Genomic DNA, 27,852 nt, shown 5'->3' with positions numbered 1-27,852 from the left:
CTAACACCACTTGCAGCAGCATTCTGGACTTATATTTTTTCTGATCATTTTTTCCAATGTTTATTTCACTGTCATCTACTTTACATTGGTTTTCTCTGAAGTCAAATGTGTTTTGTTTTTTAAAAAAGAAGAAAAAAACTAGCTTCTTGTTTCCAGTGAAAAAGAACAAATATCTTAACATGGGCTCTTAAATAAACCTACTAAGATCTTTATGGTACTTTACAAATTCATTATTCTTTAACAGTTTCATTCTTAAAAAAAAACAAGTAACCACAGTGTAGTGGCAAATGCACAGTATATAGCCCTAGCTGAGAGCAAACAAACTAACACCAACACATTAATCACATCTTTGATATTTCATCTCTGGTGTCTGAGATTGAGTTAAGTAGGAAGCCACTTAACACAGAGGTTTATGTCCAGAGCATTGTTTGAAAGTGAAAACATAATTTATAGCCTAGTAATTGTGCATTCCTCCCATGTCTTCTTTGGAAATTGAATACAAGAAGAATTTTAGGGTTTTAAAATAACATAGAATAATAAGCTAGATAAGATAAGATATAAACAACTTTTCATAATGCAGTAAAAATAAAATTAAAAGACTATATTAATTTTAATTTTCATTACTACATCTTTTTTTTAATTTTGTGCCAGTCTTATTTTTTTATTTTTGTAGCAGACGAATAGACTAAATTTCAATTATACATGTTGTACCTTTCTTTATGTGTCCAGAAGCTGATAACTGATAGCAACAATACTGTATGGTATATCTTTGTTTAAAAGTATCTATAAGTAATATCATAGAATTATTAAACCTGTTTATTTATTTATTAATTTCACTGAAATAACTTATCTTTTAAAACTATGTAGCTGTTGTTACTTATTGCCAGATTTTACTATAATTCAACCTTGGGCTTTATGTATCATTGTACATAACCATTTTTTCTTATAAAAAAAGAATAGTAATAGACCAAATGATTATGTGACACTGGGTACAAAATGGACATTAACCACAACTGGCTTTTTTATTTTCAGAGAAGGGAATCGGCACCTCTCTCCAAAAAAGCCAACAACACTTTCAATATAGTGGGGACAACCTATGCCATCAACATCGCAAAAGATCCAGGATTATCGACCATCTCAAAGAGTGCTGCAGCTCCTGCAAAAATGCCAAAGTTGGAAGAAAGGATCATTGAAAGCAAGAAAACGTACAACAGCGTCAGTAAAGTGGATAAAATGTCCCGCATTATATTCCCTGTGCTTTTTGCAATTTTTAATTTAGTGTACTGGGCAACGTATGTCAATAGGGAACCCATTATAAAAGGCTCAAACCCCAAAAAGTGAATTAGCCTAACAACTGCCAGCTCAAGAGAATTCAAGACCAAGTGTTGTCAATTAAATGCTATAATATATTTATTTAGGTTTATTTTTCTATATACACAATGAAATGCATGAGTTTTGTTTCTACATTTATTTATTTTATTTACTATATGAAACACTGCAGATTGTTTTCTTCCTCTTTGCGCATATGACCCCAGTCATGTCAAAATTAGACAAGTAGGGAAAGACAAAGCTAGTTATTTCCTAGCATCTTGCTTTGCTCATTGGAAACAATAATTGTTTTGTTTTTTTTTAGATCTGTGAAAGATTCATTATACTATACGAACAAACAGGCACACTACTGTTTATACTCTTAATTGTATGGTGATTTACTTTGGACAATTTAGAACTAATATAACCTTTTCTCAAGAAAAATATAGGAACATTAGTGCAACAGAAGACTCCTAAGCATTGTCTGAGTATTCACACATGATGTTCAGCAGCAATAGCAAGCACATAGAATGCTGGAAAAATATTAATAAATGTTATCCATCTACTGAACTGTCGTTATACAACATCATGACTTCTGGTAGGATATTTTAAATCTGCCTGTACACATTGTAGTTCAGTGTGTACTTTTATAGCCTGAACACATGCAGCTAGAAGAACAAGGTGCCTTTCTTACTTCATCAAGATAGAACATTGGAACATGCTTTTGTCCTAAAGGTATGCATATGGCTGTGTCTTATTGCTTTGAATAATTTGTCAGTCTCTACAGTCTTCTAAGTATCCAGAAAACAAGTGCATAAAACAAATCCAAGTAAATAAAAACAAGCAACGTTTTGTAGCACAACACTCAGAGAAAGTATTGGTTTGGCACTAGCTGGCCTGCCACACAGAAAGAAAGTTTTAAGAGTGATCTTGTACTACAGCTCACTGGCTGCTGTGCTACAGATGCATTTTTAATAAACAATGGCACTTTACTTGGCACTTAAAATGTAAAAAGAGATATCTCTATTGTTACTTTTAATCCATTTTTCTTTTATATACCAATATACCATCGACTGAAAGGATCTCTAAGACATAATTTCATGCATAGATAAACCCTGTTACGTACAGTACTGGTATGTACTGTAAGAACACTGAAAATATAATTTGCTTATTGTTTTCACTTGAATAACTTATTATTTATTTGAAGACAACACTTGACCTTGGCCCATTCTTCCCACTACCGGGAAACTGCAAACAATCCCACACAGTAAATGAACTAGGAGGGCATTTTTGCAGAGAGCTTGCCCATTTGTACTTTAGTATCTTTATTTTTATTTTGTCATATTTTACTGTAACAAAACTGTGATTTCTGTTCAAAAGGAGTGTGCCTGTCCATTGTATGTTCTTTGTCCCTGTATATCTTTTTGTTCATTTTTGTTTTTCTTGTTTTTGGAGGATCATTTTTTTTTTCTAGGTTGCATGTTGTAAAGCTAGTAAAGGACTTAGCTTAACACTGGATACTTTGACCAATGCGCAGCTCTGATTAGACTACAAAATTGTTAGTAGAACAAGATATGTGGTGTGTTATCAACATTGGTTCTGATTCTGGTAACTTATGTTGTGTTTCATAGAATGTGGTTTGCCTTAAATTATTTACAAGTTAGGAAACTGTTGGACAATGATATTGGCACACTTCAAATTTCTTGTGAGAGACTAGCACCAAATTGGTTATAGAGGCACTTAAGATAGCTCTTACAAATGTGAGTGTATTTTTATAGTCTTATTAAATCACACAGGCAGTATGAGCATAACAGCTTCAAGTCATTCAAATAAAGCTGAAGAGGTTGCAACAGCAAACAACATTTGGCTCAATTAAGTTAAAGTATTGTAAATCTGTGAATGTGTCCCAAACTTAGTGTGAAACTTCAAATTGTTTCAGACTTCTAAAGATTTTGACCATTTTGAATAAGACAAGACATGCAGTACAGTATTTCCATACCCACTAGACAATTCATAAATACATCTATCAAATTCATAAAGCAGTAAAAATGCTCAAAAGAGGTCATTATTAAAATTATATTATACAAAATGTTAAGATTTAGTATAAAAACTTAATTTATATAAAATATGAAATGGAAACAAATGCCAGGAAAATGACAGAAATGTTTCATTCAAGTTTCATTCATTTTCAGATTAGTACATGTTGTGATCATAAAAGCCAAAGTATCCAGTTAATGTTATTGTTATTCTTTCCTTTTAATGACAGACAAGAAATGCCTTTTGAGGGCTAAAGAGAATTCTGGGACTGCCTTATTTCAAGACAGGCTTTTTTGTAACCATTTAGATATGTATACAAATATTTTAAAAAAGACAAAAAAGGTACATTAAACAATGAAAACAAAACCATTTTCCCAACGGCTGGTTAATGCATGACAATCCTTATCACTTTTGTATCTGTAAATAGTGCTGTTGTCATGTTCAATATTGAGGCTTGATGTTCTTTGTTCTTGTTCTGCATATTTGTCTTTCCTTCCTTAATACTGGATATGAGTGATCTTTTTAAGCTTGTGACTGGAGCAAAATGAAGTTGTTCTTTTTAATGTTAAAATGCAAGCAACTACAACAGAAATAATAATTGATATATATTAAAGTATCAATACACATTACAGTGCTTTCCTTAAATGGTAGAATATCCTGCTTTGGATAGGTAGACATTAGAGCTAATCATTTTACATATTTACACAAAGGGATTGCTACAATTTACTGTAGTATCATTATGTGGCCACTAGGTAGACCAGGCTACAGGATGTTTGTTATATTTTCATAGTAACAGTACCAAAAATGGAGCTGTGCTATGTTTCTTTCTCTAATATTTAATTATTCCTGTGCCTGGAAAACATATTACTAGTTTCAAACAAACTTTGTGCATATAATCTATGTACTGTAATTCTTATAGAAAACAGTTAATCTTATATAGACCTTAACAGTGATGGCACTTGAAGCATCCCTAAATAAAATAATGTAATTTGAAAATAGTTAGCGACAAAATGAATATTCATATGTATACTTTTAAATGTTTCCAACTCTTTTATAAGGAATAATACATTTGAAAGTCTGCTTTTAAATTTGGAAACTAAAGCTTGAGGGGTGTTTCACTGCAATTTCTGCAATGTATTGCTTAGCCTAATTGTAATGTAAAATCAGCTAATATATCCTTTTACCAACTTAGCCTGTTCATCTGGTTCAAATAAATAAATAGTGGAAACTTATTTTCAAAAGGAATATCAAGCAGGCTTTCTACATCTTCATGTTGGCTGTACCACTGTGCTCCATTTACCTTTTTCAACCATTGATTTTAGGTTGCACCAGAAAACACCTTATTGTTAGAAGTATTTGTGTTCTCTGTCTGCTCTGTATCTTGCTAAGGTTTTGAAACATTGCTAAATGAAAAGTCTAAAATGTCTCCATGTGCTTTGAATGCTCTGTCTTAAAAAACTGTATGTGGCAAGTAAGATATCACTTGGTAGGTGTCATTGTTGTGATTGGTTATGCTAAAAATGAATATTTTCTGCATTTGAACTTTATCTGATTATTCAAGAAATAACCAATGATAGCTGGATTAAAAGGGCATTCCATTTTTAACGCAAGTATAAGTTTAAAAGAAAAAAACTGCCAGTGTTCAGTTATTGTACTTATATACCCATAAGGAAGAGAAATGTAAAAGAGACATACTGTATAGTGAAGAGTATATTTTAGGTATTAATTGTAATGTTAAAATGGCTGGGAAAAATTCACTTGAAAGTATTAAATGCATTCGAAAACATTTCAAAATAATTTTTGTTCAGGCACACATGGCAAAAACAGTCACAATATTTTTATTAGTATTTCTTTTCCAAATGGGTACAACAGGTTAGTTTTTTCATATCAATCTTGTGCCTCTTTGTTGTTTTGTGCAATGTGAATCATGCTTAAGAATATGGTTGAATTTCTCGTTTTGTGGCATTACACTGTGATTCAAAGTGATGTTGGTGGTTGATATACAGTACTGGCAGAACATTAGGGGATAAAAAAGAGTCTGCAGACTACCTTACACTGTAAAAGAAAGGTAATAATTGTGAACCTTAATGTGAAAGTGTTGTGTTGTTCTTGCAATGAAATGAGCAAACTATACAAAAAGTGATGCAACAAAAACATTTATAAACACAGCTTTATATTCAGTGGGATAGTGGCTCAGATAATGTAGAAACTAGCATAAAGCTAAACTGCTTTCATGACATGTCATAGACAACAAAATGCAGTTTTATGTTTGAACTGTTCCTCATGTACTACTTCTACTATGCATCTCAATAAATGCCAAACTCTTTGCAGTGCCAAATGACCTTTGAAATCACTGTAGAATAAAAAATCTTCCCTGAGGACAGATTTATGGACATGTGCTAATTGTCTGTCATTTCTAACCACAGTATTTAGTGTCAAATTATGTAAAAGATTACTCAGAACATTTTTTTATTATTCTAGGCAAAACTACTTGCTACAGGTCATTTCTCTCCTGTTTTGCCAGTTAAATATTAAAAATTAAAAAGGGTTTTGAATTTATATTTTATTTTTTCATAATGTTCTACAAAGGCAATTTAATTGTGCAATTACTTTATTGAATACTCCATTTCTACTGGTGTAAGAATTGCTGGAGTTCAGATGGCTACTTAAGCGAGCTAAAAGATAAATGTACACCGACTAATATTTATGTTATTCTTTTTCTTATAATTTTTCTTCTTTCTTTTAATGACTATGAAAATCTATAGGAGTTATACTTATGTTATAATAATAATAATTACTTAAACTTATATAGCACTTTTCTGGACACTCCACTCAAAACACTTTACAGGTAATGTGGACTCCCCTCCACCACCACCACCACCACCAATGTGCAGCATCCACCTGGATGATGCAACAGCAGCCAAAGTGCACCAGAACGCTCACCACACATCAGCTATCAGTGGGGAGGAAAGCAGAGTAATGAAGCCAGTTCATAGATGGGGATTATTAGGAGGCCATGATTGGTAAGGGCCAATGGGAAATTTGGTCAAGACACCAGGGTAGCACCCCTACTCTTTTCAAGAAACACCCTGGGATTTTTAATGACCACAGAGAGTCAGGACCTTGGTTTTCTGTCTCATCCAAAGGACAACGCCTGTTTACAGTATAATGTCCCCATCACTATACTGGGACATTAGAACCCACATGGACTGCAGGGTGAGCACCCCCTGTTGGCCCCTCTAACACCTTTTCTAGCAGCAACATTAGTTTCTCCCAGGAGGTCTCCCATCCAGGTACTGACCAGGCTTACACCTGCTTAGCTTCAGTGGGTTACCAGTTGTGAGTTGCAGAGTGATATGGCCGCTGGCTAGAGGAAGGTGTTGTCATTTTTTGTAGACCTGGATTACATAACACAATGATAAAAATTTGGGGATGTATATTGCTTTCTTTTGCATTGGTTCCTTATGGTACTTCACCTGCAACTGTCATGTAAAATCCTATTCAGGCTATTATTTTAATGAAAGCAAATCACACTCTGAATCAGAGCTTTTATTACAGTTGTGATTCAAATCAGGCATTGTGCAGCATACTTAGAAACTTAACCTGCTTTAAACTGGACTGTCAGAAGCTTTGATATCCCTTTGGTGTAATTCAGAAAATAAAGAACGCCCACCTCGCCAGCATTTCAGCAGTTGTTTGAATGTTTTATGCAGCCCATTGTAAGTGATGTTTTTGTAATCACGTTGTGTTGCTGTATCAGATTATAATGTTACAATGTCATATTGTCTTAAACAAGTAGCACAGGAGAAACTTTCATTTTAAGTGTCAGTATCTTTAAGGTTTGTGTCTCGTTTCATTTGTGGAGTTAAAGATTGTGTAAAATGTTTTTTTTTCACTCATGTATCACATTTTCAATTTGCTTTCAATAAAATGAAGATACTTTCATTAATTGTATGAGTATGAAATATATAATGCAACTAAATTGTACCTACAGTACATATAACAGTATGTTTCATATTTCATTTGTGCTGTTGGCCAGAAATATTACAAAAAATGAACAATGATGTTTGGAAAAGTAGATTTTCAGAAACTTTAGATTTTGTTTCAAATGATTAATATAGTCTGCATTTAACTTTTTGTAACGGAATTTATTAGCACTACTTTATTTCCCTTAACACATTTCTTTGAAACTAGGCTGTTCTATCCAGTCTCCCTGGCTATCTAGTATATCTTGTATATTGAAGTCAGTCAGAAGATACTGCCAAGCTAGCAAATCCAAGAAATGTGAATCTCAATTATCCATTCCTCTGAATTATGTCTGACAACAAAAAAGTTTGCTTTCTTGCCATTCCCAACAGGCCTGACCAATGTATTATTATTATTCCAAATAGAAAATCTGTCAGAAAAAAAATGGTACATTATGATTATACAAATGAGGCTGCAATTTTACAATTACAAAAAGCAATTTCTTTAAGTGTCTTCCTAATGTCAGGGCACCAATATAAAAATTTCTGACTTCCTCTTTTTAAAGTGTATTTTTAAAATTAAACTCATTTCTCAGTGAAGCATTTTAGTGTAAAGATGTGGGCTGACTAAAAGCGCAAAGGTGATACAAAGAAACCTTTTATACCTGGGTTTTAGGGTGGCCCTAGGCTGCCTCAAGGTCACATTTTCCTGAATGTAAACGCTCCCAAAATGAAAAGGCAGCCCTGGGCCAACCTAAATAGGACTGGAAACACAAGGGTCTGTAGATTAATGGAGCCTGTTAACTTCAACTTTAATTCACCAGTAGCATTAGACCTGCACAGAACAAAGGATTATAAGTTCAAGAGCAACAAGAAGCCAGGAGTGGAGCAGATCTAAAAAAGAACAATGAAAGCAGAAACGATACTTAACCAGTATGCTCTAGTAATAAAGACTGAAGTACTGTAAGTGGCATCCATGAGCGGCTAGTGGTCAACAACTGTGAGTGTTTGAAACATTTAATAATTTAATAATCAAAAAATGTAAATGTTCAAGATCGGGTTGGAGTGCTTTTGAAGAATAACTGTGATGCTAAAGGCACAAGTGGCTTTGTGCTTTAAAGATTTTGACAAATGTGTGCTGCCTGTTCTAACACATGGATATAAATTAGAAACCCTGAAGGTGAAATTGCACAAAACCTACCAATGACTGTAAGGAGCTCCTCATAAATGGGAACACAAAGGCTGAAAAGTATACATATTTGTTTAGGAAAGATGATTTTGTTTTAAAGAGTTCCTTTTAATGGTTAGGGCAAACTCAAAGGAATTTACATTGTCAGAATATAGTAAAGTTACACTAACCAAATACTGTAAAATAGTGGTAAAAAGAGTATTGTAACGCAACGGGGGTTCAGGCAGGCGCCCTTGCTGCATTAGGTCGGCCCCGCACCGTCGGGAGCTCAAACCCGGGACTCCCGCGTCACTCAACAGGGACCCAGCCCGGTGAGCTAAAGAGAGATCTTACCAGAGCAGCTGACGTCACCACCCTTCCCTGTGATAGCAGGACTACAGCTAGTGGGCTGTAGAGAAATCTCTCTTTAGAAAAGAGAACAATTTTCAGCCACCAGTCGAATTGCAATTGGATTTAGCTAATCAAGTTAAGAATATCCACTATAGCTACGGTTATTGTTACAATGCAAAGGACTCCCTTCAGCAGAGCAGAGTATGTTTCCTACAGACAATTGTGTATGGTGTTCAATGGAATTATAACTAAAAGGTATCAGTGAGACTGGTGCAGTTTTATTTTCCCATTTTTCTGCTAATTCTACCATTTCAAAGTATCATTGCATATTTCCATTAAAAGTGGGGTAAGTAATGTTGAAAATCTGTTCCAGTCATTGGAAGGAAGCTCATTTCCTTCTGGCCTTTTTCCATGCCCTCATATTTTAATTGCTTCTTTAATCTTTTTTTTTATATAATCTACCCAGCCACCCCCTTTTCTCTGGAGTCAGTACTAGGAATTTGATTATGTGGAGAGATCCCTGTAATAACTACTTTCATATGTCTCCTTCTGTGGACTTTACAGTGGGTTCCAACATGGGGATTGCAAAAGATTCTCAGGGCCCCACTTCTTATGGCTTATCATAACTATTTCCTTTTCTTGACCCAGTGGATTAAAAACATTTCAAATCCCCATCCTCCCCAATTTGCCCACTGAATATACATTTTTTAAGTTCTGTTTTGCATTGCATTTGATCATGTATTGAAAAAGGACCTTTCATCCTGATATAACATTTGTACATGATTACAGCAGGATGTCAACATGTTTCATTTTTAGATCTCAAAATCTTTTACAGTGTTAAATTTTGTATTCTGAAATCCTTGGAGAAGGTGTACAAGGATACAAAGTGAAGTGAAGATTCAATACCTTTATGAATTTACATAGAGTTATACATATAGTGTATAGTTATTCCATTTAAAGTGCTCTTAATTAAAGCTCGAGACACACAACTAAAAAGAATGGTAACCAATGTCTAACTATGTTGCTAGTTGTATTGCCAATACAAGGTAAGCACAGATAGATATACAGAAAGCTGTAAAATTATATGGTTTCTTTTTTACTCGGATGTTAATTTTAGCATTTGTATTTTAATCCATCAATCCATTTTCTAATCCGCCTGTTACGGAATATTAATGAGGACCCTATACAGAATAATCAGGATGAACTCCAGAGGCATAGTCGATTAAACAGTGCGAGGTCCGAAAGCCGAAGGGAAACAAACCAGTGTGAAAGGACAAAATCAGAAGCGGAGCCATAAACCGTGAGGAAGCCGAGAGTCTAAGCCAGAACAATAGTCAAAGTACCAAAACAAAACCAGGAGATGTAGTCGGAGAACAAACCAGGGTCAGGAAGCCAAAAACCAATACGTACAGTAGTTAATCAGAGGAAGACGGGGGTACTGTAGCTCTAGCCAGGAAAACCTAATACTGAGCGCAGGTGAGAGTGTGAAGCAGCATTAAATAGGCTGGGGTAAAAGGCTAATTGGAAACCATGCTGGAATGCGAGGTGGAATGACGAGTCCTCTGGGGGCGTGGTGTAACACCGCCTTATTCAGTACAGGGTTGCAGGAAACAGGAGCATAACCTGGCAAGCAACAAGAGAAGGCAAGAAACAGTCTGAATGGGATGCCAGTCCATTGCAGGGCACACACAGACACACAAAGATGCACACACTCACACTAGGGCCAATTTACAAAAGCCAATTAACCTATCAGCATGTCTTTCAGCTGTGGGAGGAAACTGGAATATCCGGAGGAAACCCTTGCGAACATGGGTTGAAGATATAAACAGGTCAGGAATTGATCCCATGTCCCAAGCTCTGTGATGCAGCAATGCTAACCACCATGCACCTGTGCATTAGTTAAATATTAATGAAACAAACCAATATCTGTTTTGTTTGCATGATTTTTGACTGAACAATTAAAGGGCAATCAAACTTCCAATGGAGTCTACAGTGTGCTGTATATACATAGAGAGTATGTACAGTATTTATAACCAAAAGGCTTTAAATAAAATGCAATGAAATGTCATACTTGACAGCTTGAGGTTCTGAGATGCTGCAAGGGACTTCATGACTGTTCAAATATAAATTTGTGTGATTTTTCATTCTTTTTGTTTTACTTGGCATAAAACACAGCTCAGTCCCTGAACAAGATGGAATTGCATATGTGCATGTACTGTATGTGTAAGAAGAATTTCTTTTTTACATCTATCATTTAGAAAGTATGGACACCCCAGAATAAAATCCCCTGTTGTACCTTTCAAAGAAAGTTACAAAACATGAAAGCTGCTGCTAACTCCAAATGTATCTGTTCATGTAGCCCATGCTGGTGGAATAATTATTGCAAAAATGTCATCGGCTGGCTTATCAGCAGCTTCACACAGTTATAAAAAAAACTCTAAAGCTGACAAAGGTTTAAATTAACATTTTTAATTAGACTGTCAAAACTGTCTTAATGTACTATAAATTGAATGACCTATTTTTACAATGCTGTGTGGGGTAAGTATTTTTTGAAGTATGTAAGGGAAGTTTGTTTTTTTTTCTTAGTTCTTTAAGCATGAAAAATACATGTATGTCTTAAACAGTGTCTAAATAGAAGATGACCTCAGCTTTTGTAGTTGGGTTGAACTAACATTAAAGTAACACCTTTCATGAATAGGAGATAAAAAGAGATATCAAATATTTTGGAAGCTTGAAACATGGACAGTATGATGAGGTCTCTGCAAAACCTGATATCCATGTCCCTAAATTGTTTGCTCTTGAAAGATGACACTTAACTTTGCAGTAGTCACTAGTCTGGTGATGTGCTTCCTGGGTTGGTGTCACTTATTAATAGCAGAAAAAGATTAAAGGTTATAGAACTATAGTAACTCTAATGTGATAAGATAAGATCTGCTCCAGCCTCAATGACAACAGAATAAGATAACAGATAAGCTAAGACATAAGCTGCCCTATACAGAGTTTTACTTTAAAGAAAGAATGAAAAAGGTTTTCACTTCACTTTCAAATGAAGAAGCATTTTGTAACAACTAACTAAAAAGCAGACTCTCTCTTAATCTCCTGGTCCTAAACATGTACATGTAAGTAAAAAATAAAGCATACATATAGGGATGCAAAGGCAAATGCCTTGATGTGATTTGTGGATTATTCAAGAAATATGCAATATGGAGCAAAGGACTATCATTTATAATTCTTTCTGCTGTATGTTCTTTAGAACTATCAAGCACCATTTCATTGATTTGTCTTAAATGATCTTGCATCAATTATTTTGAATTACTGAGGAGAAGAACACATACTGTACTAAAAGGACACAAGGACTTCTGAACCACTGTCTGCATTTACAGTATTCATATTCATACTATATTATTCACAATATTTCTGTAATTTCTACACAGACAGCAAAAGGTAAGACAGCGTCCTGAAAACAAGATGATATTCTGATGTAGATAAACAATTTTGTGATTCAGATTAGATTGGTCACACCACTGTCAACACATTTTTGATGGAACACCTTATGATGCTTTGTGATTCTGCACGATTGGGGAAGTGCCTTGTCACTATTCTTATGCTTAGTATTATTATCACATTACTTCATCCTGTCCTTTTTCTCCTTTGTCACCAAGTGGGTCAATAGGGTAGCTCTGATCTGTTTGCTGACAAACCCACTTGCTGAGGTCAACTGAGACTGGCCTGGAAGTTGAAATTACCACATTCCTTTCCAGGGAAACCAGGTTATGAGAATAACCCATCATCTCTTTCAGACAGGATTTATTCATTACCTTTTGGGGAACAGCTGAAAAACTTCAAAAAGGAGGGATCCAGGAAACAAGCAATGAGTGTGGTGCCCTGTATCCCACAAAAGGCCATTCTCTGTCCAGAATATTTAAAGAACAATTGTTTCTACCAGAAAAAAAGTATTTCACAGATGCAGCAATGAGATACAAAAAGTGGAATGTACTATAAATTAAATGACCTAATTTTACTGAACCTGTAAGTCGCCAGGCAGTTGATAATGCATAATTTTAGTATCAACAACTACCTAGCTATGTCAAAGCATAGTCTCAATTATTCACTTAGCACGGTGATACTTGAACAGTGCCATCCCTACCAAGGACTGGGCACAGCAGGTGATCAGGCAGTGAAATACCAGTCCCTGAGACACAGGGCCAGAAAGTCTTGAAAGTCATTGCCCAGTTGAGGTGAAACACAAGAAGGACCTTTCAACTGCAACTCCAGCACAACCAGGTTCCATGAGAGTACCATTAGTCTACAGTATGTGGCAGCTAAAGTAAGTATGAGAAACTGTGTGATTAAAAAGTGGGACAGACTGACTCTGCATGCTGTCATGGCAGACCAAAATAAGATAAGAAGTTTTATTAGCCATATACTGTAGAAATTCTTGCATTCAGAATTTGTCTTTCTCACATACCACAGCTTGCTCCCATAAGACACACAGACAGAGAAGTGCTTGGGGTCAGAGTGCAGGGTTAGCCATTGTACAGCACCCCTGGAGCAGTTGGGGTTAAGGGCCTTGCTCAGGAGCCCAACAGAGTAGGATTCCTCTGCCAGCCATAGGATTTGAACCAGCAACCTTCCAACCACACACACAGATCCTTATCTACAGCGCTACCCCACCCCCGCCAGGCTGTCAAGTAGACTCTCCTGTGAACCCCTCCAGTGTTACAGCCTGTAAGCATTTTAATTCGGATTCCATATGTCTTGAGAGACTGGGTTTGTACAGTGTGCGTTAAAACAGTTAATTGTACTATATACCATTCAATAACACCAGTCTTAGGTTTTCTTCACATATTTATGTTGCTTTGGTTTTCTCAGTGGACATACAGTATACAGTATATGACTACAGAAAAAAACAAACATTAATTTCTCTTTTGATGTTGCTGCTTCTCTCTGACAAGACTAACATTTGCTACATGCTGTTTTCTAAAAAATTGTTTTTCTACACTACTGATTTTTCCAGCCACATCAGACTTACAGTGAGCAGCTCCTCCAAACTCCAAACAGTATTATCCCTGGACAAACACAAAAGCTTAATGGTTAAAGAGTTGTCCTCTTTCACCAAAACTCTAATATCTGGATTCAATTCTCATAAAAATGTTCTAGGACCGTAATTTTCTATATAACCACTTCATAAGCTCCCAACAAGCTGCATGTGTGCCCAAAATAAATTTTACAGCAAGTTCCAATTTCTTTTAGGAAGTCATACATCTCCTGTGGAGTCTCTCCATACAAAAAGTCCTTTGCCCTGAAGGTTGTAGTTAATGTCCGGTGCCACATGATCATTAAGGGACTTTCTAGTAGATAGGAATAGCAGAATAATACTGTAATCCAATCTTCTTTAGGCAATTTGTAAGCAGAATATATTCTCTCAAAAGTGATCATGAACTGTAAAATGTTGGCATCCTCTTCAAGATTATTGAATTCAGATACAGTGGTGTGAAAAAGTGTTTGCCCCCTTCCTGATTTCTTATTTTTTTGCATGTTTGTCACACTGAAATGTTTCAGATCATCAAACAAATTGAAATATTAGACAAAGATAACACAAGTAAACACAAAATGCAGTTTTTAAATGAAGGTTTTTATTATTAAGGGAAAAAAAAAATCCAAACCTACATGGCCCTGTGTGAAAAAGTGATTGCCCCCTAAACCTAATAACTGGTTGGGCCACCCTTAGCAGCAACAACTGCAATCAAACGTTTGCGATAACTGGCAATGAGTCTTTTACAGCGCTGTGGAGGAATTTTGGCTCACTCATCTTTGCAGAATTGTTGTAATTCAGCCACATTGGAGGGTTTTCGAGCCTTAACCGCTTTTTTAAGGTCATGCCACAACATCTCAATCGGATTCAGGTCAGGACTTTGACTAGGCCACTCCAAAGTCTTCATTTTGTTTTTCTTAAGCCATTCAGAGGTGGACTTGCTGGTGTGTTTTGGATCATTGTCCTGCTGCAGAACCCAAGTGCGCTTCAGTTTGAGGTCACGAACAGATGGCCGGACATTCTCCTTCAGGATTTTTTGGTAGACAGCAGAATTCATGGTTCCATTTACCACAGCAAGTCTTCCAGGTCCTGAAGCAGCAAAACAGCCCCAGACCATCACACTACCACCACCATATTTTACTGTTGGTATGATGTTCCTTTTCTGAAATGCTGTGTTACTTTTACACCAGACGTAATGGGACACACACCTTCCAAAAAGTTCAACTTTTGTCTCGTCAGTCCACAGAGTATTTTCCCAAAAGTCTTGGGGATCATCAAGATGTTTTTTGGCAAAACTGAGACGAGCCTTTATGTTCTTTTTGCTCAGCAGTGGTTTTCGTCTTGGAACTCTGCCATGCAGGCCATTTTTGCCCAGTCTCTTTCTTATGGTGGAGTCATGAACACTGACCTTAACTGAGGCAAGTGAAGCCTGCAGTTCTTTGGATGTTGTTGTGGGGTTTTTTGTGATCTCTTGGATGAGTCGTCTCTGCGCTCTTGGGGTAATTTTGGTCGGCTGGCCACTCCTGGGAAGGTTCACCACCGTTCCATGTTTTCGCCATTTGTGGATAATGGCTCTCACTGTGGTTCGCTGGAGTCCCAAAGCTTTAGAAATGGCTTTATAACCTTTTCCAGACTGATAAATCTCAATTACTCTGTTTCTCATTTGTTCCTGAATTTGTTTGGATCGCAGCATGATGTCTAGCTTTTGAGGATCTTTTGGTCTACTTCACTTTGTCAGGCAGGTCCTATTTAAGTGATTTCTTGATTGAGAACAGGTGTGGCAGTAATCAGGCCTGGGTGTGGCTAGAGAAATTGAACTCAGCGTTCCAAAGATGTGATAAACCACAGTTGATTTATGTTTTAACAGGGGGGGCAATCACTTTTTCACACAGGGCCATGTAGGTTTGGATTTTTTTTCCCTTAATAATAAAAACCTTCATTTAAAAACTGCATTTTGTGTTTACTTGGTTATCTTTGTCTAATATTTCAATTTGTTTGATGATCTGAAACATTTCAGTGTGACAAACGTGCAAAAAAATAAGAAATCAGGAAGGGGGCAAACACTTTTTCACACCACTGTACCTTCCCTGAGAGTCTTCATACAGTATCTCCTCATCTGGGCTAACTTTGCTATTGTTAGCCTCATGTTCTGATGATTATGCTGAATTAACTTCTGTTTTCGTTTAGTTCAGTCACAGCTGCCAACACTGTACCATCAACACCTGTTGTGTACTCTAGCTCTTCTGGCATCTTATCACTACTTTTTTTGGTCCTGGGTTAATAACTGTTTAGTATCTTTTTCTCTTTCTCCAGATCTTATGCATCTAATGGTCTGACATTTGTCTCATGTTTTGAACAGGAACCAATCCAAACAATTACCACTCTGTTTAACCTCCTGTCGTATGTGCTTTGGCTGTTCAATTCATCCAGTATCAGCAAGGTGCTTATTCTAGTAATTATCATGGTAAGCCTGAGCTTGTCCTGAAATTACAGGTCAGGACAGAAAACAAATGACTGTTCTCATGGATGGGACACTAGTTCTTTGCAGGGATACCGAATAAGGGCCAATTTGGAATAGTTAATCATAGCTAACCAATGTGTTTTGGGAGATGGGAGGAATAGTTCCCTGAGGGAAAGAGTAGCCTAGAGCTGTGAGACAGTAACATTAAGGGGCATACAATGTGCCATCCTAGGTTCTGCACTCGTAAATGTAAAAAAATACCAACACTATACAAACTACAATACCATAAGTTGCCACAGACGTTAAAGTCAGGACAGGTCAAGTTTCTCACTTTAATGTAAAGTTTTCTCATTGCTTTCAAAAAAGTTGCTGCAATGTACCATTCAATTGACCCTTTATAAATCTGTGTTCCAAAAGCTGTCATTCTCTTCACAAGCCTGGCCTTATAGCACATCTGTCATTTGCTGAACCTTGATGGCAATCTCTACCATTTGCTGCACAGCTGGCATGTCCAGCTTCCAGTGGAATATCCAGAGGAGTTATTACGACTGCAGATTGAAGCCATGAAAGGAATTCAGTTCACCTCATTAAAGAAGATCAAATGTGCTGTATGTAATTTTGTTCTGTACTGTATATTGAAATGCAAAGCTGCAGTAGATGTCAGGTATGGTTTTATATTAAATCTTCCTTTCTGAAATCTTTTGAGACTGAAAATGCACAACCTAATAAACTCAACTTTCAAATAATTTTGTAATTTAAGAAAAAAAAGAAAAACAGATGGAAAAAAGTACTAATAATTTTAGAATGACTTTGCTCTTTTTTTCAAATCCTTTCCCCCTGAAATATAACTTGCCTCTGCTGAAACAGAAGATAATAAACTTGTGGAGGTACATTGTAAATGTATATTAGAATGCTAAAATGCCCATAAATTAAAATCAAATGAAAAATTCTGTGAAATTCATATTAAAATGTTATTAACATTTAAATGTATTTCAGGTATATACTTTATTAAAGATCTAAACGTAGGGAGTTATCCCAGTGTCCGGGCCAAATTTCCCCCTTTGTACCGTGGCCTCCAAATTGTCCCCATGTATGATTGTGCTCATTGCTTGCCGGGTAGACACAGGCTTCCCATATGGTATAAAGGTAAATGACATGACATGACTGATATTTATTGATGTGGGGTTATATGACAGAGGTTAACTAAAAATGTTTTAGAAAAGTAATGCAGTGCTTGCCAATTTTCATTTTAAGTTTTATAACAAGTAAGGTTTTTAGGTTTTTCAAAGAATACCCTCAAGGAATATGTATAGGTGGAGTTTTGATTCCAAACATACAGTACATTAAGACATATCTTTGTGGGGGAAGTTTTTTTTAATTACCACACTTTACGTCCTTAAAAAACGTTGAAGACATAACGTTTTTTAGATCTCGCAGTAAAGTCACCTACTTTTCAGCACATGGGGGTTATTTTGTGACAAATTATTCTCTGTATTTGAATTTTCTTGGCCTTTGTAACACCGGGCCTTTGACACACTGACCCCAGGTTTGTCACAGTGATTACTGAACAGCCAATCACTGTGCACTGACAACAAAAAAATGTTTCAAAGGGAAAAGGGTATGTTATCACACACATGGCTTCTTTGCAGTATTGTGTAAAGTACATTGTTGCATAATATTATGGAAAAATCAGTTGAAATGATGGCTTATGATCAGAAACTAGCTGATCAATAATGGTTTTTGTTGGTAAAAAAATGGTGGCCTTCAATCAATCCGCAAATGCCCTTATTCCGGCAGCAGATTTAACGGCATCACATTTGTTGTAATAGATCTGACAAGTCTTTGATTTAGAAGCTCTCAGAGGTCACGGATGGTGTACCATTTCACATAGTTTATGCTGCTAGGGAAAGTGGAAACAGGCTTTCTCTTGCAGCTAGCATGACAATGAATGCAGAGTTCATCAGCTAATTGCAACCAATTGCCATAAAGATGATAAGGTAGAAAAACGTTCTCTAAAACTTGTGTTGTCAAGTAAAACTAATAGCTTGTCTTGTGTCCTTGAACAGTATAATGACTTAGCAGGCCATTTTATAAAATTACAAAGCCTGAGTGGCAGGGCTGCTCTCTCAGGTTTCCTGGTTGAGTGCTGAGCGAAGAGTATTGTCACCTTTGCATGACATTGCTGGAACATATTCTAAGACAGCTAAAAGGACTCAGCAAAATGATTAATATACAACAAGCAAACTCCCCTAAGATTGTAAGAACAATTTGTTTCATTTTCTTTTCCCAGGGGAGATTCTGAAAGGTTGGAAAATTGCTCTGCTGCTGAAGTTTATTGCTTGGTCTAGAAAATCCATCCCCAGCATCAAAATTCAGACATCAAAACCTTCTAATTTTATGCAATGCTTTGACACCCCTTACTGTGAAAAGATGTAGCCTAATTAAAAATTTGATATAAGCCCGGATGTTTAATCAAGAATCACTTTGTCATAGGAGGCATCCTCAATTAATATCCCCCAGCAAAGCCCCCCTTGCACCATTTCAGAGAGCTAATAATAATGTAAATACTATTTCAGTTACAAGAGTACATCCTGCAAAGACTGTGAATTTCAAATCCGAAAATTAGAACATATTAGATGCATGTGCCATTTAGTGATAACACCTCAGTTTAGTAAAAAAACCAAAATGAACACTTGTGTTTGAACTTCTGCTCTTAGAACACTTTCGCCTGCTTTACAAAGACCGAGAAAGATAGAGAATAGTTCTGAGTGTTATGAAATGAAAGGAAGCTGCTATGCAGTATTTTAATATGGTTTCCCCTTAAGATTCGTGTAAGCAGTTCTTTCAGATTAGTCTTGCTATAGGAGTTCCACAGTATTTGCTGCCTGTCACAGGTCTTTGATAAAATGCAGACTCACTTCTGCACGGAATTAAAAAATAACTCCAATAGAGAGTCCAGATAACAGTTTTTTGCATAACACCACAACAGAGGTTATAAAGGGCACAAAGATGGTAATATGAAAACAAGTAAAATGTGGTATTCCCATCATCCAAAAGCAACTACAATGAAGCATGTCAGTACACTGCATTGCTATGCCTATATTACAATGGTCAAGGGTAACTGGGAGCAAGAGAAGGAACTGCAGCCAGAGCTCCAGTGAACTTACATAAGTTTTTATTCATAAAAAGAAGGGGTATGTTCATAATACCTCGTTATCTTTTTGTCTTATGAATAAGACAGTTAAATTATCTGAAGTGTCTATAAAGGAGAGAAAACATATTTTGCACAATACTTGATGAGATTGTCAGTACTGACCATCTCCACATGATTTTGAAAATGTGAGTGAAAAGGCTTTTTTGTCTTTGTGCTCTGTGTGGTGGCCCTTAAGGCAGCTGTCATTGGAACTTGAATTGTAAGCGGACTTTGGTTTGGATCAGGCACCCAGGGAATCCTATGAGGTTTATTCCGTTGTATAAGATAATGGGAGTGATCATGGCAAATGTGTGCACGTGGTTTAAATGCACACATTTGCAAGTGTGAGTAGCACAGCACGCTGGTGCAGCCGATGCTCATTAGTAGTGTCTTTAACAACTGTTGAGACAGAAAAAAGAGAGGCAACACACAGGAAGATCAGAGAAGATCACACAAAAAACACCCACTGCTACATATCGGAAGGGAGAGAGACTGATTTAACAAGAGTATCTGGACAGAGCCACCTGGTAGAAGGTAAAGTAGTAGCACACTTGACTGTGGCTTTGTCAAGGGTGCTGATACAGGGTAGCATTAGCATCCTTGGCCATAACATGATCACCTGCATAGGACTGCAATGCAACTACTAGCTGTTACTAAGTATAGGTTAAATTCCCAGTAGGTAAAATAAGATCCCAGTGGAAGGGGCTAGCTGTTACCTACTCAAAAGACTAATGTACAGTAGGTGAGACGGCAGTGTCCAGTAATTCAAAAGGCTAATGAAGGTGAGGGGAGGAGCTGCTTATCTCCAAAATCCCAAAAGTGATTGAGGAATTCAAAGGGTTAAATACTATTGGTTATCTTTCAGCTTACTATTGGTTCAAGTCCAAAATCATCCAAAATGTTAGGTAGAGATTAAGGGAGAATGACAGAGTATAGTTTTTCTTCTAAAGGGGACTTGCTCAAGGTTTTTCATTATAAACACCAGAAATGGTTTAGGGTTGTCAGAGCACCAGGAAACTGTGGTGACTGACTGTGGTGAATGCACTATATGCAGTGAGGAGGCAGTTAGTGATCCCAGCAGTTTGAAGACGATGAACGAGAGTTGGTGGGGAACTGCAATGTGTAAGCCCCCGGGGTGCATGTGGTGGAAGCAGGGAGGTCTTCTTGGACTGGTCACCTCGAATAAATAGCCATGGCCATAATGGGTTTCTGAGAGTTTCCCCCGGATGGAAAAAACAGTTAACTACGATCCCGGAGGGGGTTATACACTTAAATAAAACATTTGATGGTTTACGATTACAGACTGATTAGTTTTGTTTCCAAGTTACATGGTTACAGGCTGATGGTTATGTATTTATACAGTAGATCGGGTTACACAGTTACACGGGAGATAAGTCATGGTTCACAGGTTATGTTAGTGGGTGTGTTCTTATGTTGTAGTGTGTGACCGCATAGTGTGTGTCCTGCGATGTGCTAATGTCCCATCCAGGGTACATCCTACCTTACATCTATTACATACTGTGAAAGCCCCCGGCTCCCCTATGACTCTGTATTGGAAAAAGAGGTTAGAAAATGGATGGATGGTTGGGTTGGTGGTTTATGGGTTACTGTCCCTGTTCTTTGGTTTATGGCTTAGGATTATGGTTATAACACAACTCCGTATAGGATCCTTTGAATCTCTGGGAGTCACTACTGGCTGGGTCTCCAATACTGGAGTGAGCATGCTCTGGGTATTGATGAAAGGACTACAAGTTACAGTCTCCCCAGAGTAGCAAAACAATGGGGTCATAAATGGAATCCTAGTCTTGGGTCGGCAAAAATGCCACAAAAATTAATTTAATGTAAGTTATGAAACCACATGTCACGGGCCATCATGGCACTCATGCCAGTGATAAGCAAATAAGTTACCATAAGGAACATTTAGAAAATTCCAGCCTATCCCCACATTTTGTATGTGGAATACAAACCACAATTACTCAACTCAATAACTCATTACATTAATGCAGTGGATTCTCTTATTATGATAGTTTTATAATACAGAAGCAGAGTGCTCTTCAGGTATAATATTTTGTTGCAAAAAAAATGTATTTTTGAACCATAGACACAAAGTTGTTGTTTTGTGAAACACTTTTTTTTTTAAATGGCCTAACCTTATTTGTCACCTTTCCCATATATTTGTTCTGCAAAATAGAGGAGATCTTCTACCCAGGTGTTCTGGTCAGTTTTTCATTGCTCGTAGCTAATTGATCAAAAGATGTCATCCACCCATTTCTTGAGAGAACCATGGGCAACAATTTCAATGACATGTAAGGCTCCCTTCTCTGTGGCTGGAGGCCTAGATGGAACCCCAGAAGAAATTGTGTCAGCAGTGAGGGTACAGGAGGGCTCAAGTGCTCCAGTGTTTCTAGCAGTTCCAGAATGGCTATAGAGACCCAGAGATATACCACACAAGTCACTGGAACTGAGACATTTTGCTACATTTGCTACCACTGTGGACACTTCAGCTGCAGGTGGGGACCCCTATGACAGGTGTTACTGGGGCCAATACGACTTTGTTTTCCCTATTTAAGGCATAACGTTATAGCTTCAGAGCCAGATTTTGCAAGCCCTGTGTCATTACTGCCCCCTGAGATTAATGTCCTTTTGGAGTGCATTCTGAGTGAGTGGTGGAGTTTGATGGGGTTGCCTAGACCATCCATCTAAGCATTATAATGGACACTTAGTACTAAAGACAGCGGTTGAAACTGCAGATAAGGGTCATATTGATCTAAATAACATGTACTGTAGGTACAATGTAAGGCCAGGGTTTGTATGATCAGATTAATTCTTACTTGGTCGTCTTTAATTAAGTACTATCTTCCTTTAGAGTTTATACTGCACATCTGTGTATTGGTCAAGGCTAGCTGCTACAATATTATAATATCCTTTGTTCCTGAACAATAAGCTTGTCATCATTTAAATGAACCAGCAGGAGACATTCACAAGTACATATACATTTAAACTAAACACTTGTCAGTAATGCATGACTGTCTTTAATGTATCATTAGAAACAACAGAAGCAAATAGTCCATTGGCTTTAAAAATGACAGTCTTGCTACATCCCTCTAACATGCAATAGAAATACTGTAGGCTGTTGAATCCAATAAACCTTCTACTGAGAGAATTTGACACGTTTAGATAACAGAATCTTTCTCTGATAAAGTTGGATCAGATGAAGAGCCATAGCATTACTGGGACTTAAATTATCATGCCTTGCAGATGTCTTTGGAAAGATACACTTGGTGCTGCAAATGTGTTAATGCAGGACAAGGTTTTTCATGCAGTTTCTTAGCAACTACTTCACTGTATTATGAAAAATATAGAGCAATGCTGATGTTAGAAACCAATTCTTTAGTACTTTGGAGCATATTAAAATAGAAAAGTACATTTTGATTACAGCATTCTCAAGTCATGTTTTTTTTTTCTTCAGAGCTGTATTACATTTCTTGCCAGCACATGTTGTTAGTAAACAGAATTTTCTGTCACTGGGTCAGGATAAACAAAAATGCAGTTGCAAGTATCTAATTAAAAATAACTGGTTATTATTCTGTTAAAAATAGCTCCTTGCGACATGCCGTCAATATAAGATGGCATCATTTAAGAAGCCACAGCTATAGGGAGCTGTTGGTTTGATGATCTACACCTGTGTGCGGTCCTATTGATTCTGTCATCTAAGCGTGTCAAATTCTCTCAGTAGTATGTTCATTGAATTCAACAGCCTACAGTATTTCTGTTGCATGCTACAGGGATGTACAGTAGCAAGACTGTCATTTTTACAGCCTATGCACTATTTACTTCTGTTGTTTCTAATGATACATTAATGACAGCCATGCATTACTGATAAATGTTTAGTTGAAATATATACTGTATGTACTCATGGCTCTGAAAAGACTGCAGTATGTTCCTTGCCAACCATGGAAAGAGAAGGACAATCGCTTTTCCTGAAACTATGCATGTCAATGGAGAATTATCCCAACCTGCATGAATGTTTTGTGTGCATGTGTGCCTTTGTGTGTGCTCATGTTTGTGTGCATGTGTGTCCATATTGGTGTGCCAGAGACGTTGGCAGAGGCAGGGCAGCTGGTGTAGGCCCAGCACTACTAAGGTGCATGGAAGGGCATTTGTGTGCTGCTATAATTCTTGTGATGCTGTCAGCCTGTCAAAGCTGCAAAGCCTGGAAATATACAGTTGGAAGGAGTCCACACCATCCACTGGGGCCAATGTCTGCCGACTTTCATATAGTAGAAGCTGTTGGCTGCAATTGTCTGTGATGCAGTAGGGCTAGACAGCAGGGCGGCTGTAGCCTCTGTCAATCTGTGTGAGTGTGGATGGTGTGTGGGTGCAATGCTGGGTGACACAGTCACCCTGAGAATGTAGTGGAGGAGTAAAATATTTATTTGGCAGGGGCCCAGTCAATCTGTTGGAGCCCAGGGAGCTCTGAGACCCCATATTCTGCAGACTGTATACTGCAGAGAATGTTGGCTACAAATCACCTGTGATGTAGATTGGGTGGACAATGTGGTGGCTGTGGGATATAGAAACCCATGTGTTTGAGTGTTATAATGAATGGTGTTGGAGACTGTAACCCTACATGAAGGGGAACAGTGGCTGTGATCTAGGAGCCCAGAGCGGTTCCATAATAAGGACAAATGGTATGCCATAAAAAGAGGATATGCCAGGGTCCAGTGTAAGGAGTACAGTGAGCCAGCCGTGTGGAATGCATGTCCTGATGGTCAGTTGGACTTCCTGTCCTCTCATGCCCAGGTGAATGCAAATGTGGGTGAAGAGAACATGAAGGGGAACTGAAAGCAGCTCTGTCCTGTACAGCAGTGGTTCTCAAACTTTTTGGACCAAGTACCACCCCTGATCAAACCAAAGCATCCAAGTACCACTTACAAGTCATCTTCTCTTAGGAACCACAGAAAATCTCAAGGACCAACATTAGCGCGTGTGCACACACACTCACACACACACATATATAATAAAAATAGATGGATGGGAAGGATAAAAAGAAAAGTGTGAAATAGTATTTTGAGAGGGATCCAAGAGCTCACATACTGTATACAGTATATTTGCCCACAATGAGCTCACCCAGTGGGGTGGAACCTGTATCTATTACACTTTTATTTCCACAATTTGACTGAGTCTTATTTATTCATACTTGACTGGAAAATAAAATATTGTAACAGTAATATGTTTTTCTTATTTTAAATATGAAAAATGACCTCATTGGTTACATTTAAAGACTTAAGAATTCTGTGATTGAAGGATTTAATCTATGCCAATACTTTGTAAAATATACCCAGTAAAATACATCCTAATTGTGAATTTGTGCAAATGTGTCTTAATTACATTTAGTCAGTACAAATTAATTTTAATAAGGATTTTGTTTATTTACACCTGCTTCATTTAGGATCATTATTTGATACTTCAGTAGAATTTATGTTAAATAAAGGTATTATCATTTAGTTTAGTTTATTTTGAATAAAGCTGTATATGATCAAAATGTTCTATTATCATGCACTTTTTATATAGAAGAAATGAAAAAAGCAAGCTAATCTTAAATACTCATTCACCACACATTTATAATGCAAACTTATATCTTTAATTTGTCCTGATAACGATTGTTCAGTTTAATTCTGCAGAGCACATATTCTAGAACATTAATTACAGAATGAGGCTGTGATTACAAACATTATTTATGTGTTGCAAAAATAATGAGAACAAGAAAATAATCATTGCCCCCAACTGTTACAAAACTGAAGGTGATAGAATTACAAAATAAGTGATAATTAAATATAAAGATCAATTAAGAACTGAGTCCTAACACCAGCTTGCTAGTGTCTTGTTAAATTCAGGGATTGACAAGAGTGATATAGCATGTTTTTTTATCCTCTGGCACAACTTGATAATACAGTAATAGCTAAGATAGTTTAGACAGAAAAAATCAAATATTTATTAAAAAAACATATACAGGAACACAACACACAACAGTTATACTATGAATAGAGATCTACAGGTCTGTGAGTTCTAGAGCTCTTCCTATAGATATATAGATACAATTCCAGAATCCTGCTCCTATAATCTTAATACACAAAATCATCACAAGCCAAAAAGGGAAATAAATCATATTAAATAAAAAATAGACCCTAACCAGAACTAAATCCCCTTCTCTAAACAGGTGCTTACAAGTGGATGGGAGCAAAATTCATTGTTTGAAATAAGGCATCAGTGAAACAGGAGAGGTATTTTTAGCCTGCTGACTCCACCACATAGGAAATCAGAATTTTCTAGAATATACTGCATATAACAGAAAGGTCTCTTAAAGAATAAGGCTCAGAGTCCAGTGTTCTTTTAGCATTCAGATTACCTGTACAGAATCAATTTTCAAGTCTTAAGAGAAAGGTGCTCTCACATAGCACTAGCTTCTGATGATGATGGGTGGTGGTGGTGATGATGATAATGTCTGTTCCTCACTCCTGTCCTCTTCTTATCAGTTGTCTTGCTATAGTTTTCATGTCAAATGACCCATCCCCTTCGAGAAATAGTGACCTCACCAGGATTGTTCTGGTGGAAGTTGAATATTTATGTTTCAATATGGCTGATTTAATGATTCAACAGTGAATCAGTTTTCCCTGAGTTAATTATTTGGAACAAACCTTTGATTATCTGTGTTCTCCCCCATGCTTACTTGCTTCTGGACCCCAAGGATAGATATGTAAATACAACAAAACAATACCCATTGTATTCATATTATTGAACAAGGCAACCAAGATGGGAAGTGCAAACAAGCTAATCCCAGCTAAAACTCAGCTGCCCCCATTTACTGCAATAATAGGATTGTGTCATCACAGGATAAGCATGTAGCGGCGAGGCTTAATAATAAGGCAGAATTAAGTGTTTCTGAGCTTCCTAAATGAGGCCCCATTTCTCTGTTCATCTCTGTGGTGCAGCCACAGAGAGACCATTAGTGCAGGCTGATTTAGGATGTTTTCTTTTGATAAGGTTTCCTAGGACAGCTCCCAAAGGGGGATGCACTTAGCTAAGCCTGGCTATCATGATCAATGGTCATCCATTGGCGCCTATCTGTCTAGGGAGTGCCAGATGGACATCTGGACTGCATTCCTAGGTGTCAGGAGTAAGTGAGTCATATCTCACCTTGATCAACCAATCAGGGACTGGTAGGGCCGAGTAACCCACGTGGGACTCTGATGCCCATGGAACTTTCAGCCAATCGACGAGCTGAAGTTCCTCCAGGTAAAAACAGGCAACACAGAGAGCCTGTAAAATTCGGGAGATTCAGTAAGATTCTGGAGAGGATTCTGTGGACTGTTCTAAAGGGAATTCAAAGGAGAATTCCAGGGCAGGACGGCCCAGGAGCAGAAGGCTCCCAAGGGCAGGACATTCTCGCAGCGCGCCTCCTGACCATCCTGAGACTCAGCCCGGACAACCACGGAACGGCCAGTGTGTCCGAGTGCCAGAACTTTCCTTTGTTCTAAGAGTCTAGAGTGGAGGTTGCCAGAGAGTAACCAGCAGCAGGCCTCGTGAACAGGTCGGAACTGTGGACAGCTGAATCACTATTCAGAACTAGCGCTTCATCAGGAACGAACCGGTCCTCTTCCTGACTTGCTGGGACCCACAGTCATCTTTTCTCCTGTGCACAAACTTTGCTAGTTAAAGCCAACACTAACTAGCCGGTCAGTGAGCAACAGCAGCGCACCGTCGCAAGCCGCACAGCACAGCCTGGCACACAGCCAGAGAGCGCGGATTGGACAGCAACAGCCTGCAACTGTTTCTTTGTGCCCGCAGGAGATCTGAATCCCCAGAGATTGGATGAGTATTCAACTTCAATGCATTACAGCTCGAGAATTCAATTGTTATCCCAACCAGTTGATATCAATTTAATTCCTAAGAGTTATGTACTTGTTTTGAGTATCTAATGTAGAAGTTATAACCAAGTTCATTTACGAAATGGTCTAAATGAATGATATACTGAACGTATGTCCTCTTGATATGTGTAACACTTCGTAACTGATTGAATATATATCTTTTGTATTCTGATAACCCTCTCGATAAGATCTGTTAGGTTTATATGCATATTCTATGTATTAATAAATGTATCCTCGTGTATTAGTACCTGCGTGTGTGCGTTGTTTGAGTTATGTCGCATGGTTGGATTCTAAAGCCATCAAAAGAATCAATTTTGTGATTTACTGCTACAATTGATAATTGTCACAGTAAATGCCCAAACCCTACAGAACTGGTGCCTTCAGAGAGCCACAACGTTACATATTT

At 37.4% G+C, this 27,852-nt stretch overlaps 1 protein-coding gene across 1 annotated transcript in view; it reads left to right on the top strand.

Moving 5' to 3' along the window:
• gabra3 (gamma-aminobutyric acid type A receptor subunit alpha3) overlaps window positions 1-7,287 on the top strand; it is a 67,448-nt gene extending 60,161 nt beyond the window's left edge. Inside the window, exon 6 of the mRNA XM_088925088.1 lies at window positions 1,033-7,287. Within this exon, the coding sequence (XP_088781214.1) occupies window positions 1,033-1,341 (309 nt within the window). The 3' untranslated portion in view covers window positions 1,342-7,287. The remainder of the gene's footprint in view (window positions 1-1,032) is intronic.
• The last annotated feature ends 20,565 nt before the right edge of the window (window positions 7,288-27,852 follow it).

Source organism: Atractosteus spatula, chromosome 9 (genome assembly GCF_055471065.1).
Source record: "Atractosteus spatula isolate fAtrSpa1 chromosome 9, fAtrSpa1.hap1, whole genome shotgun sequence".
Taxonomy (NCBI): Eukaryota; Metazoa; Chordata; class Actinopteri; order Semionotiformes; family Lepisosteidae; genus Atractosteus; species Atractosteus spatula.
This window is presented reverse-complemented; position numbering and strand designations above follow the sequence as displayed.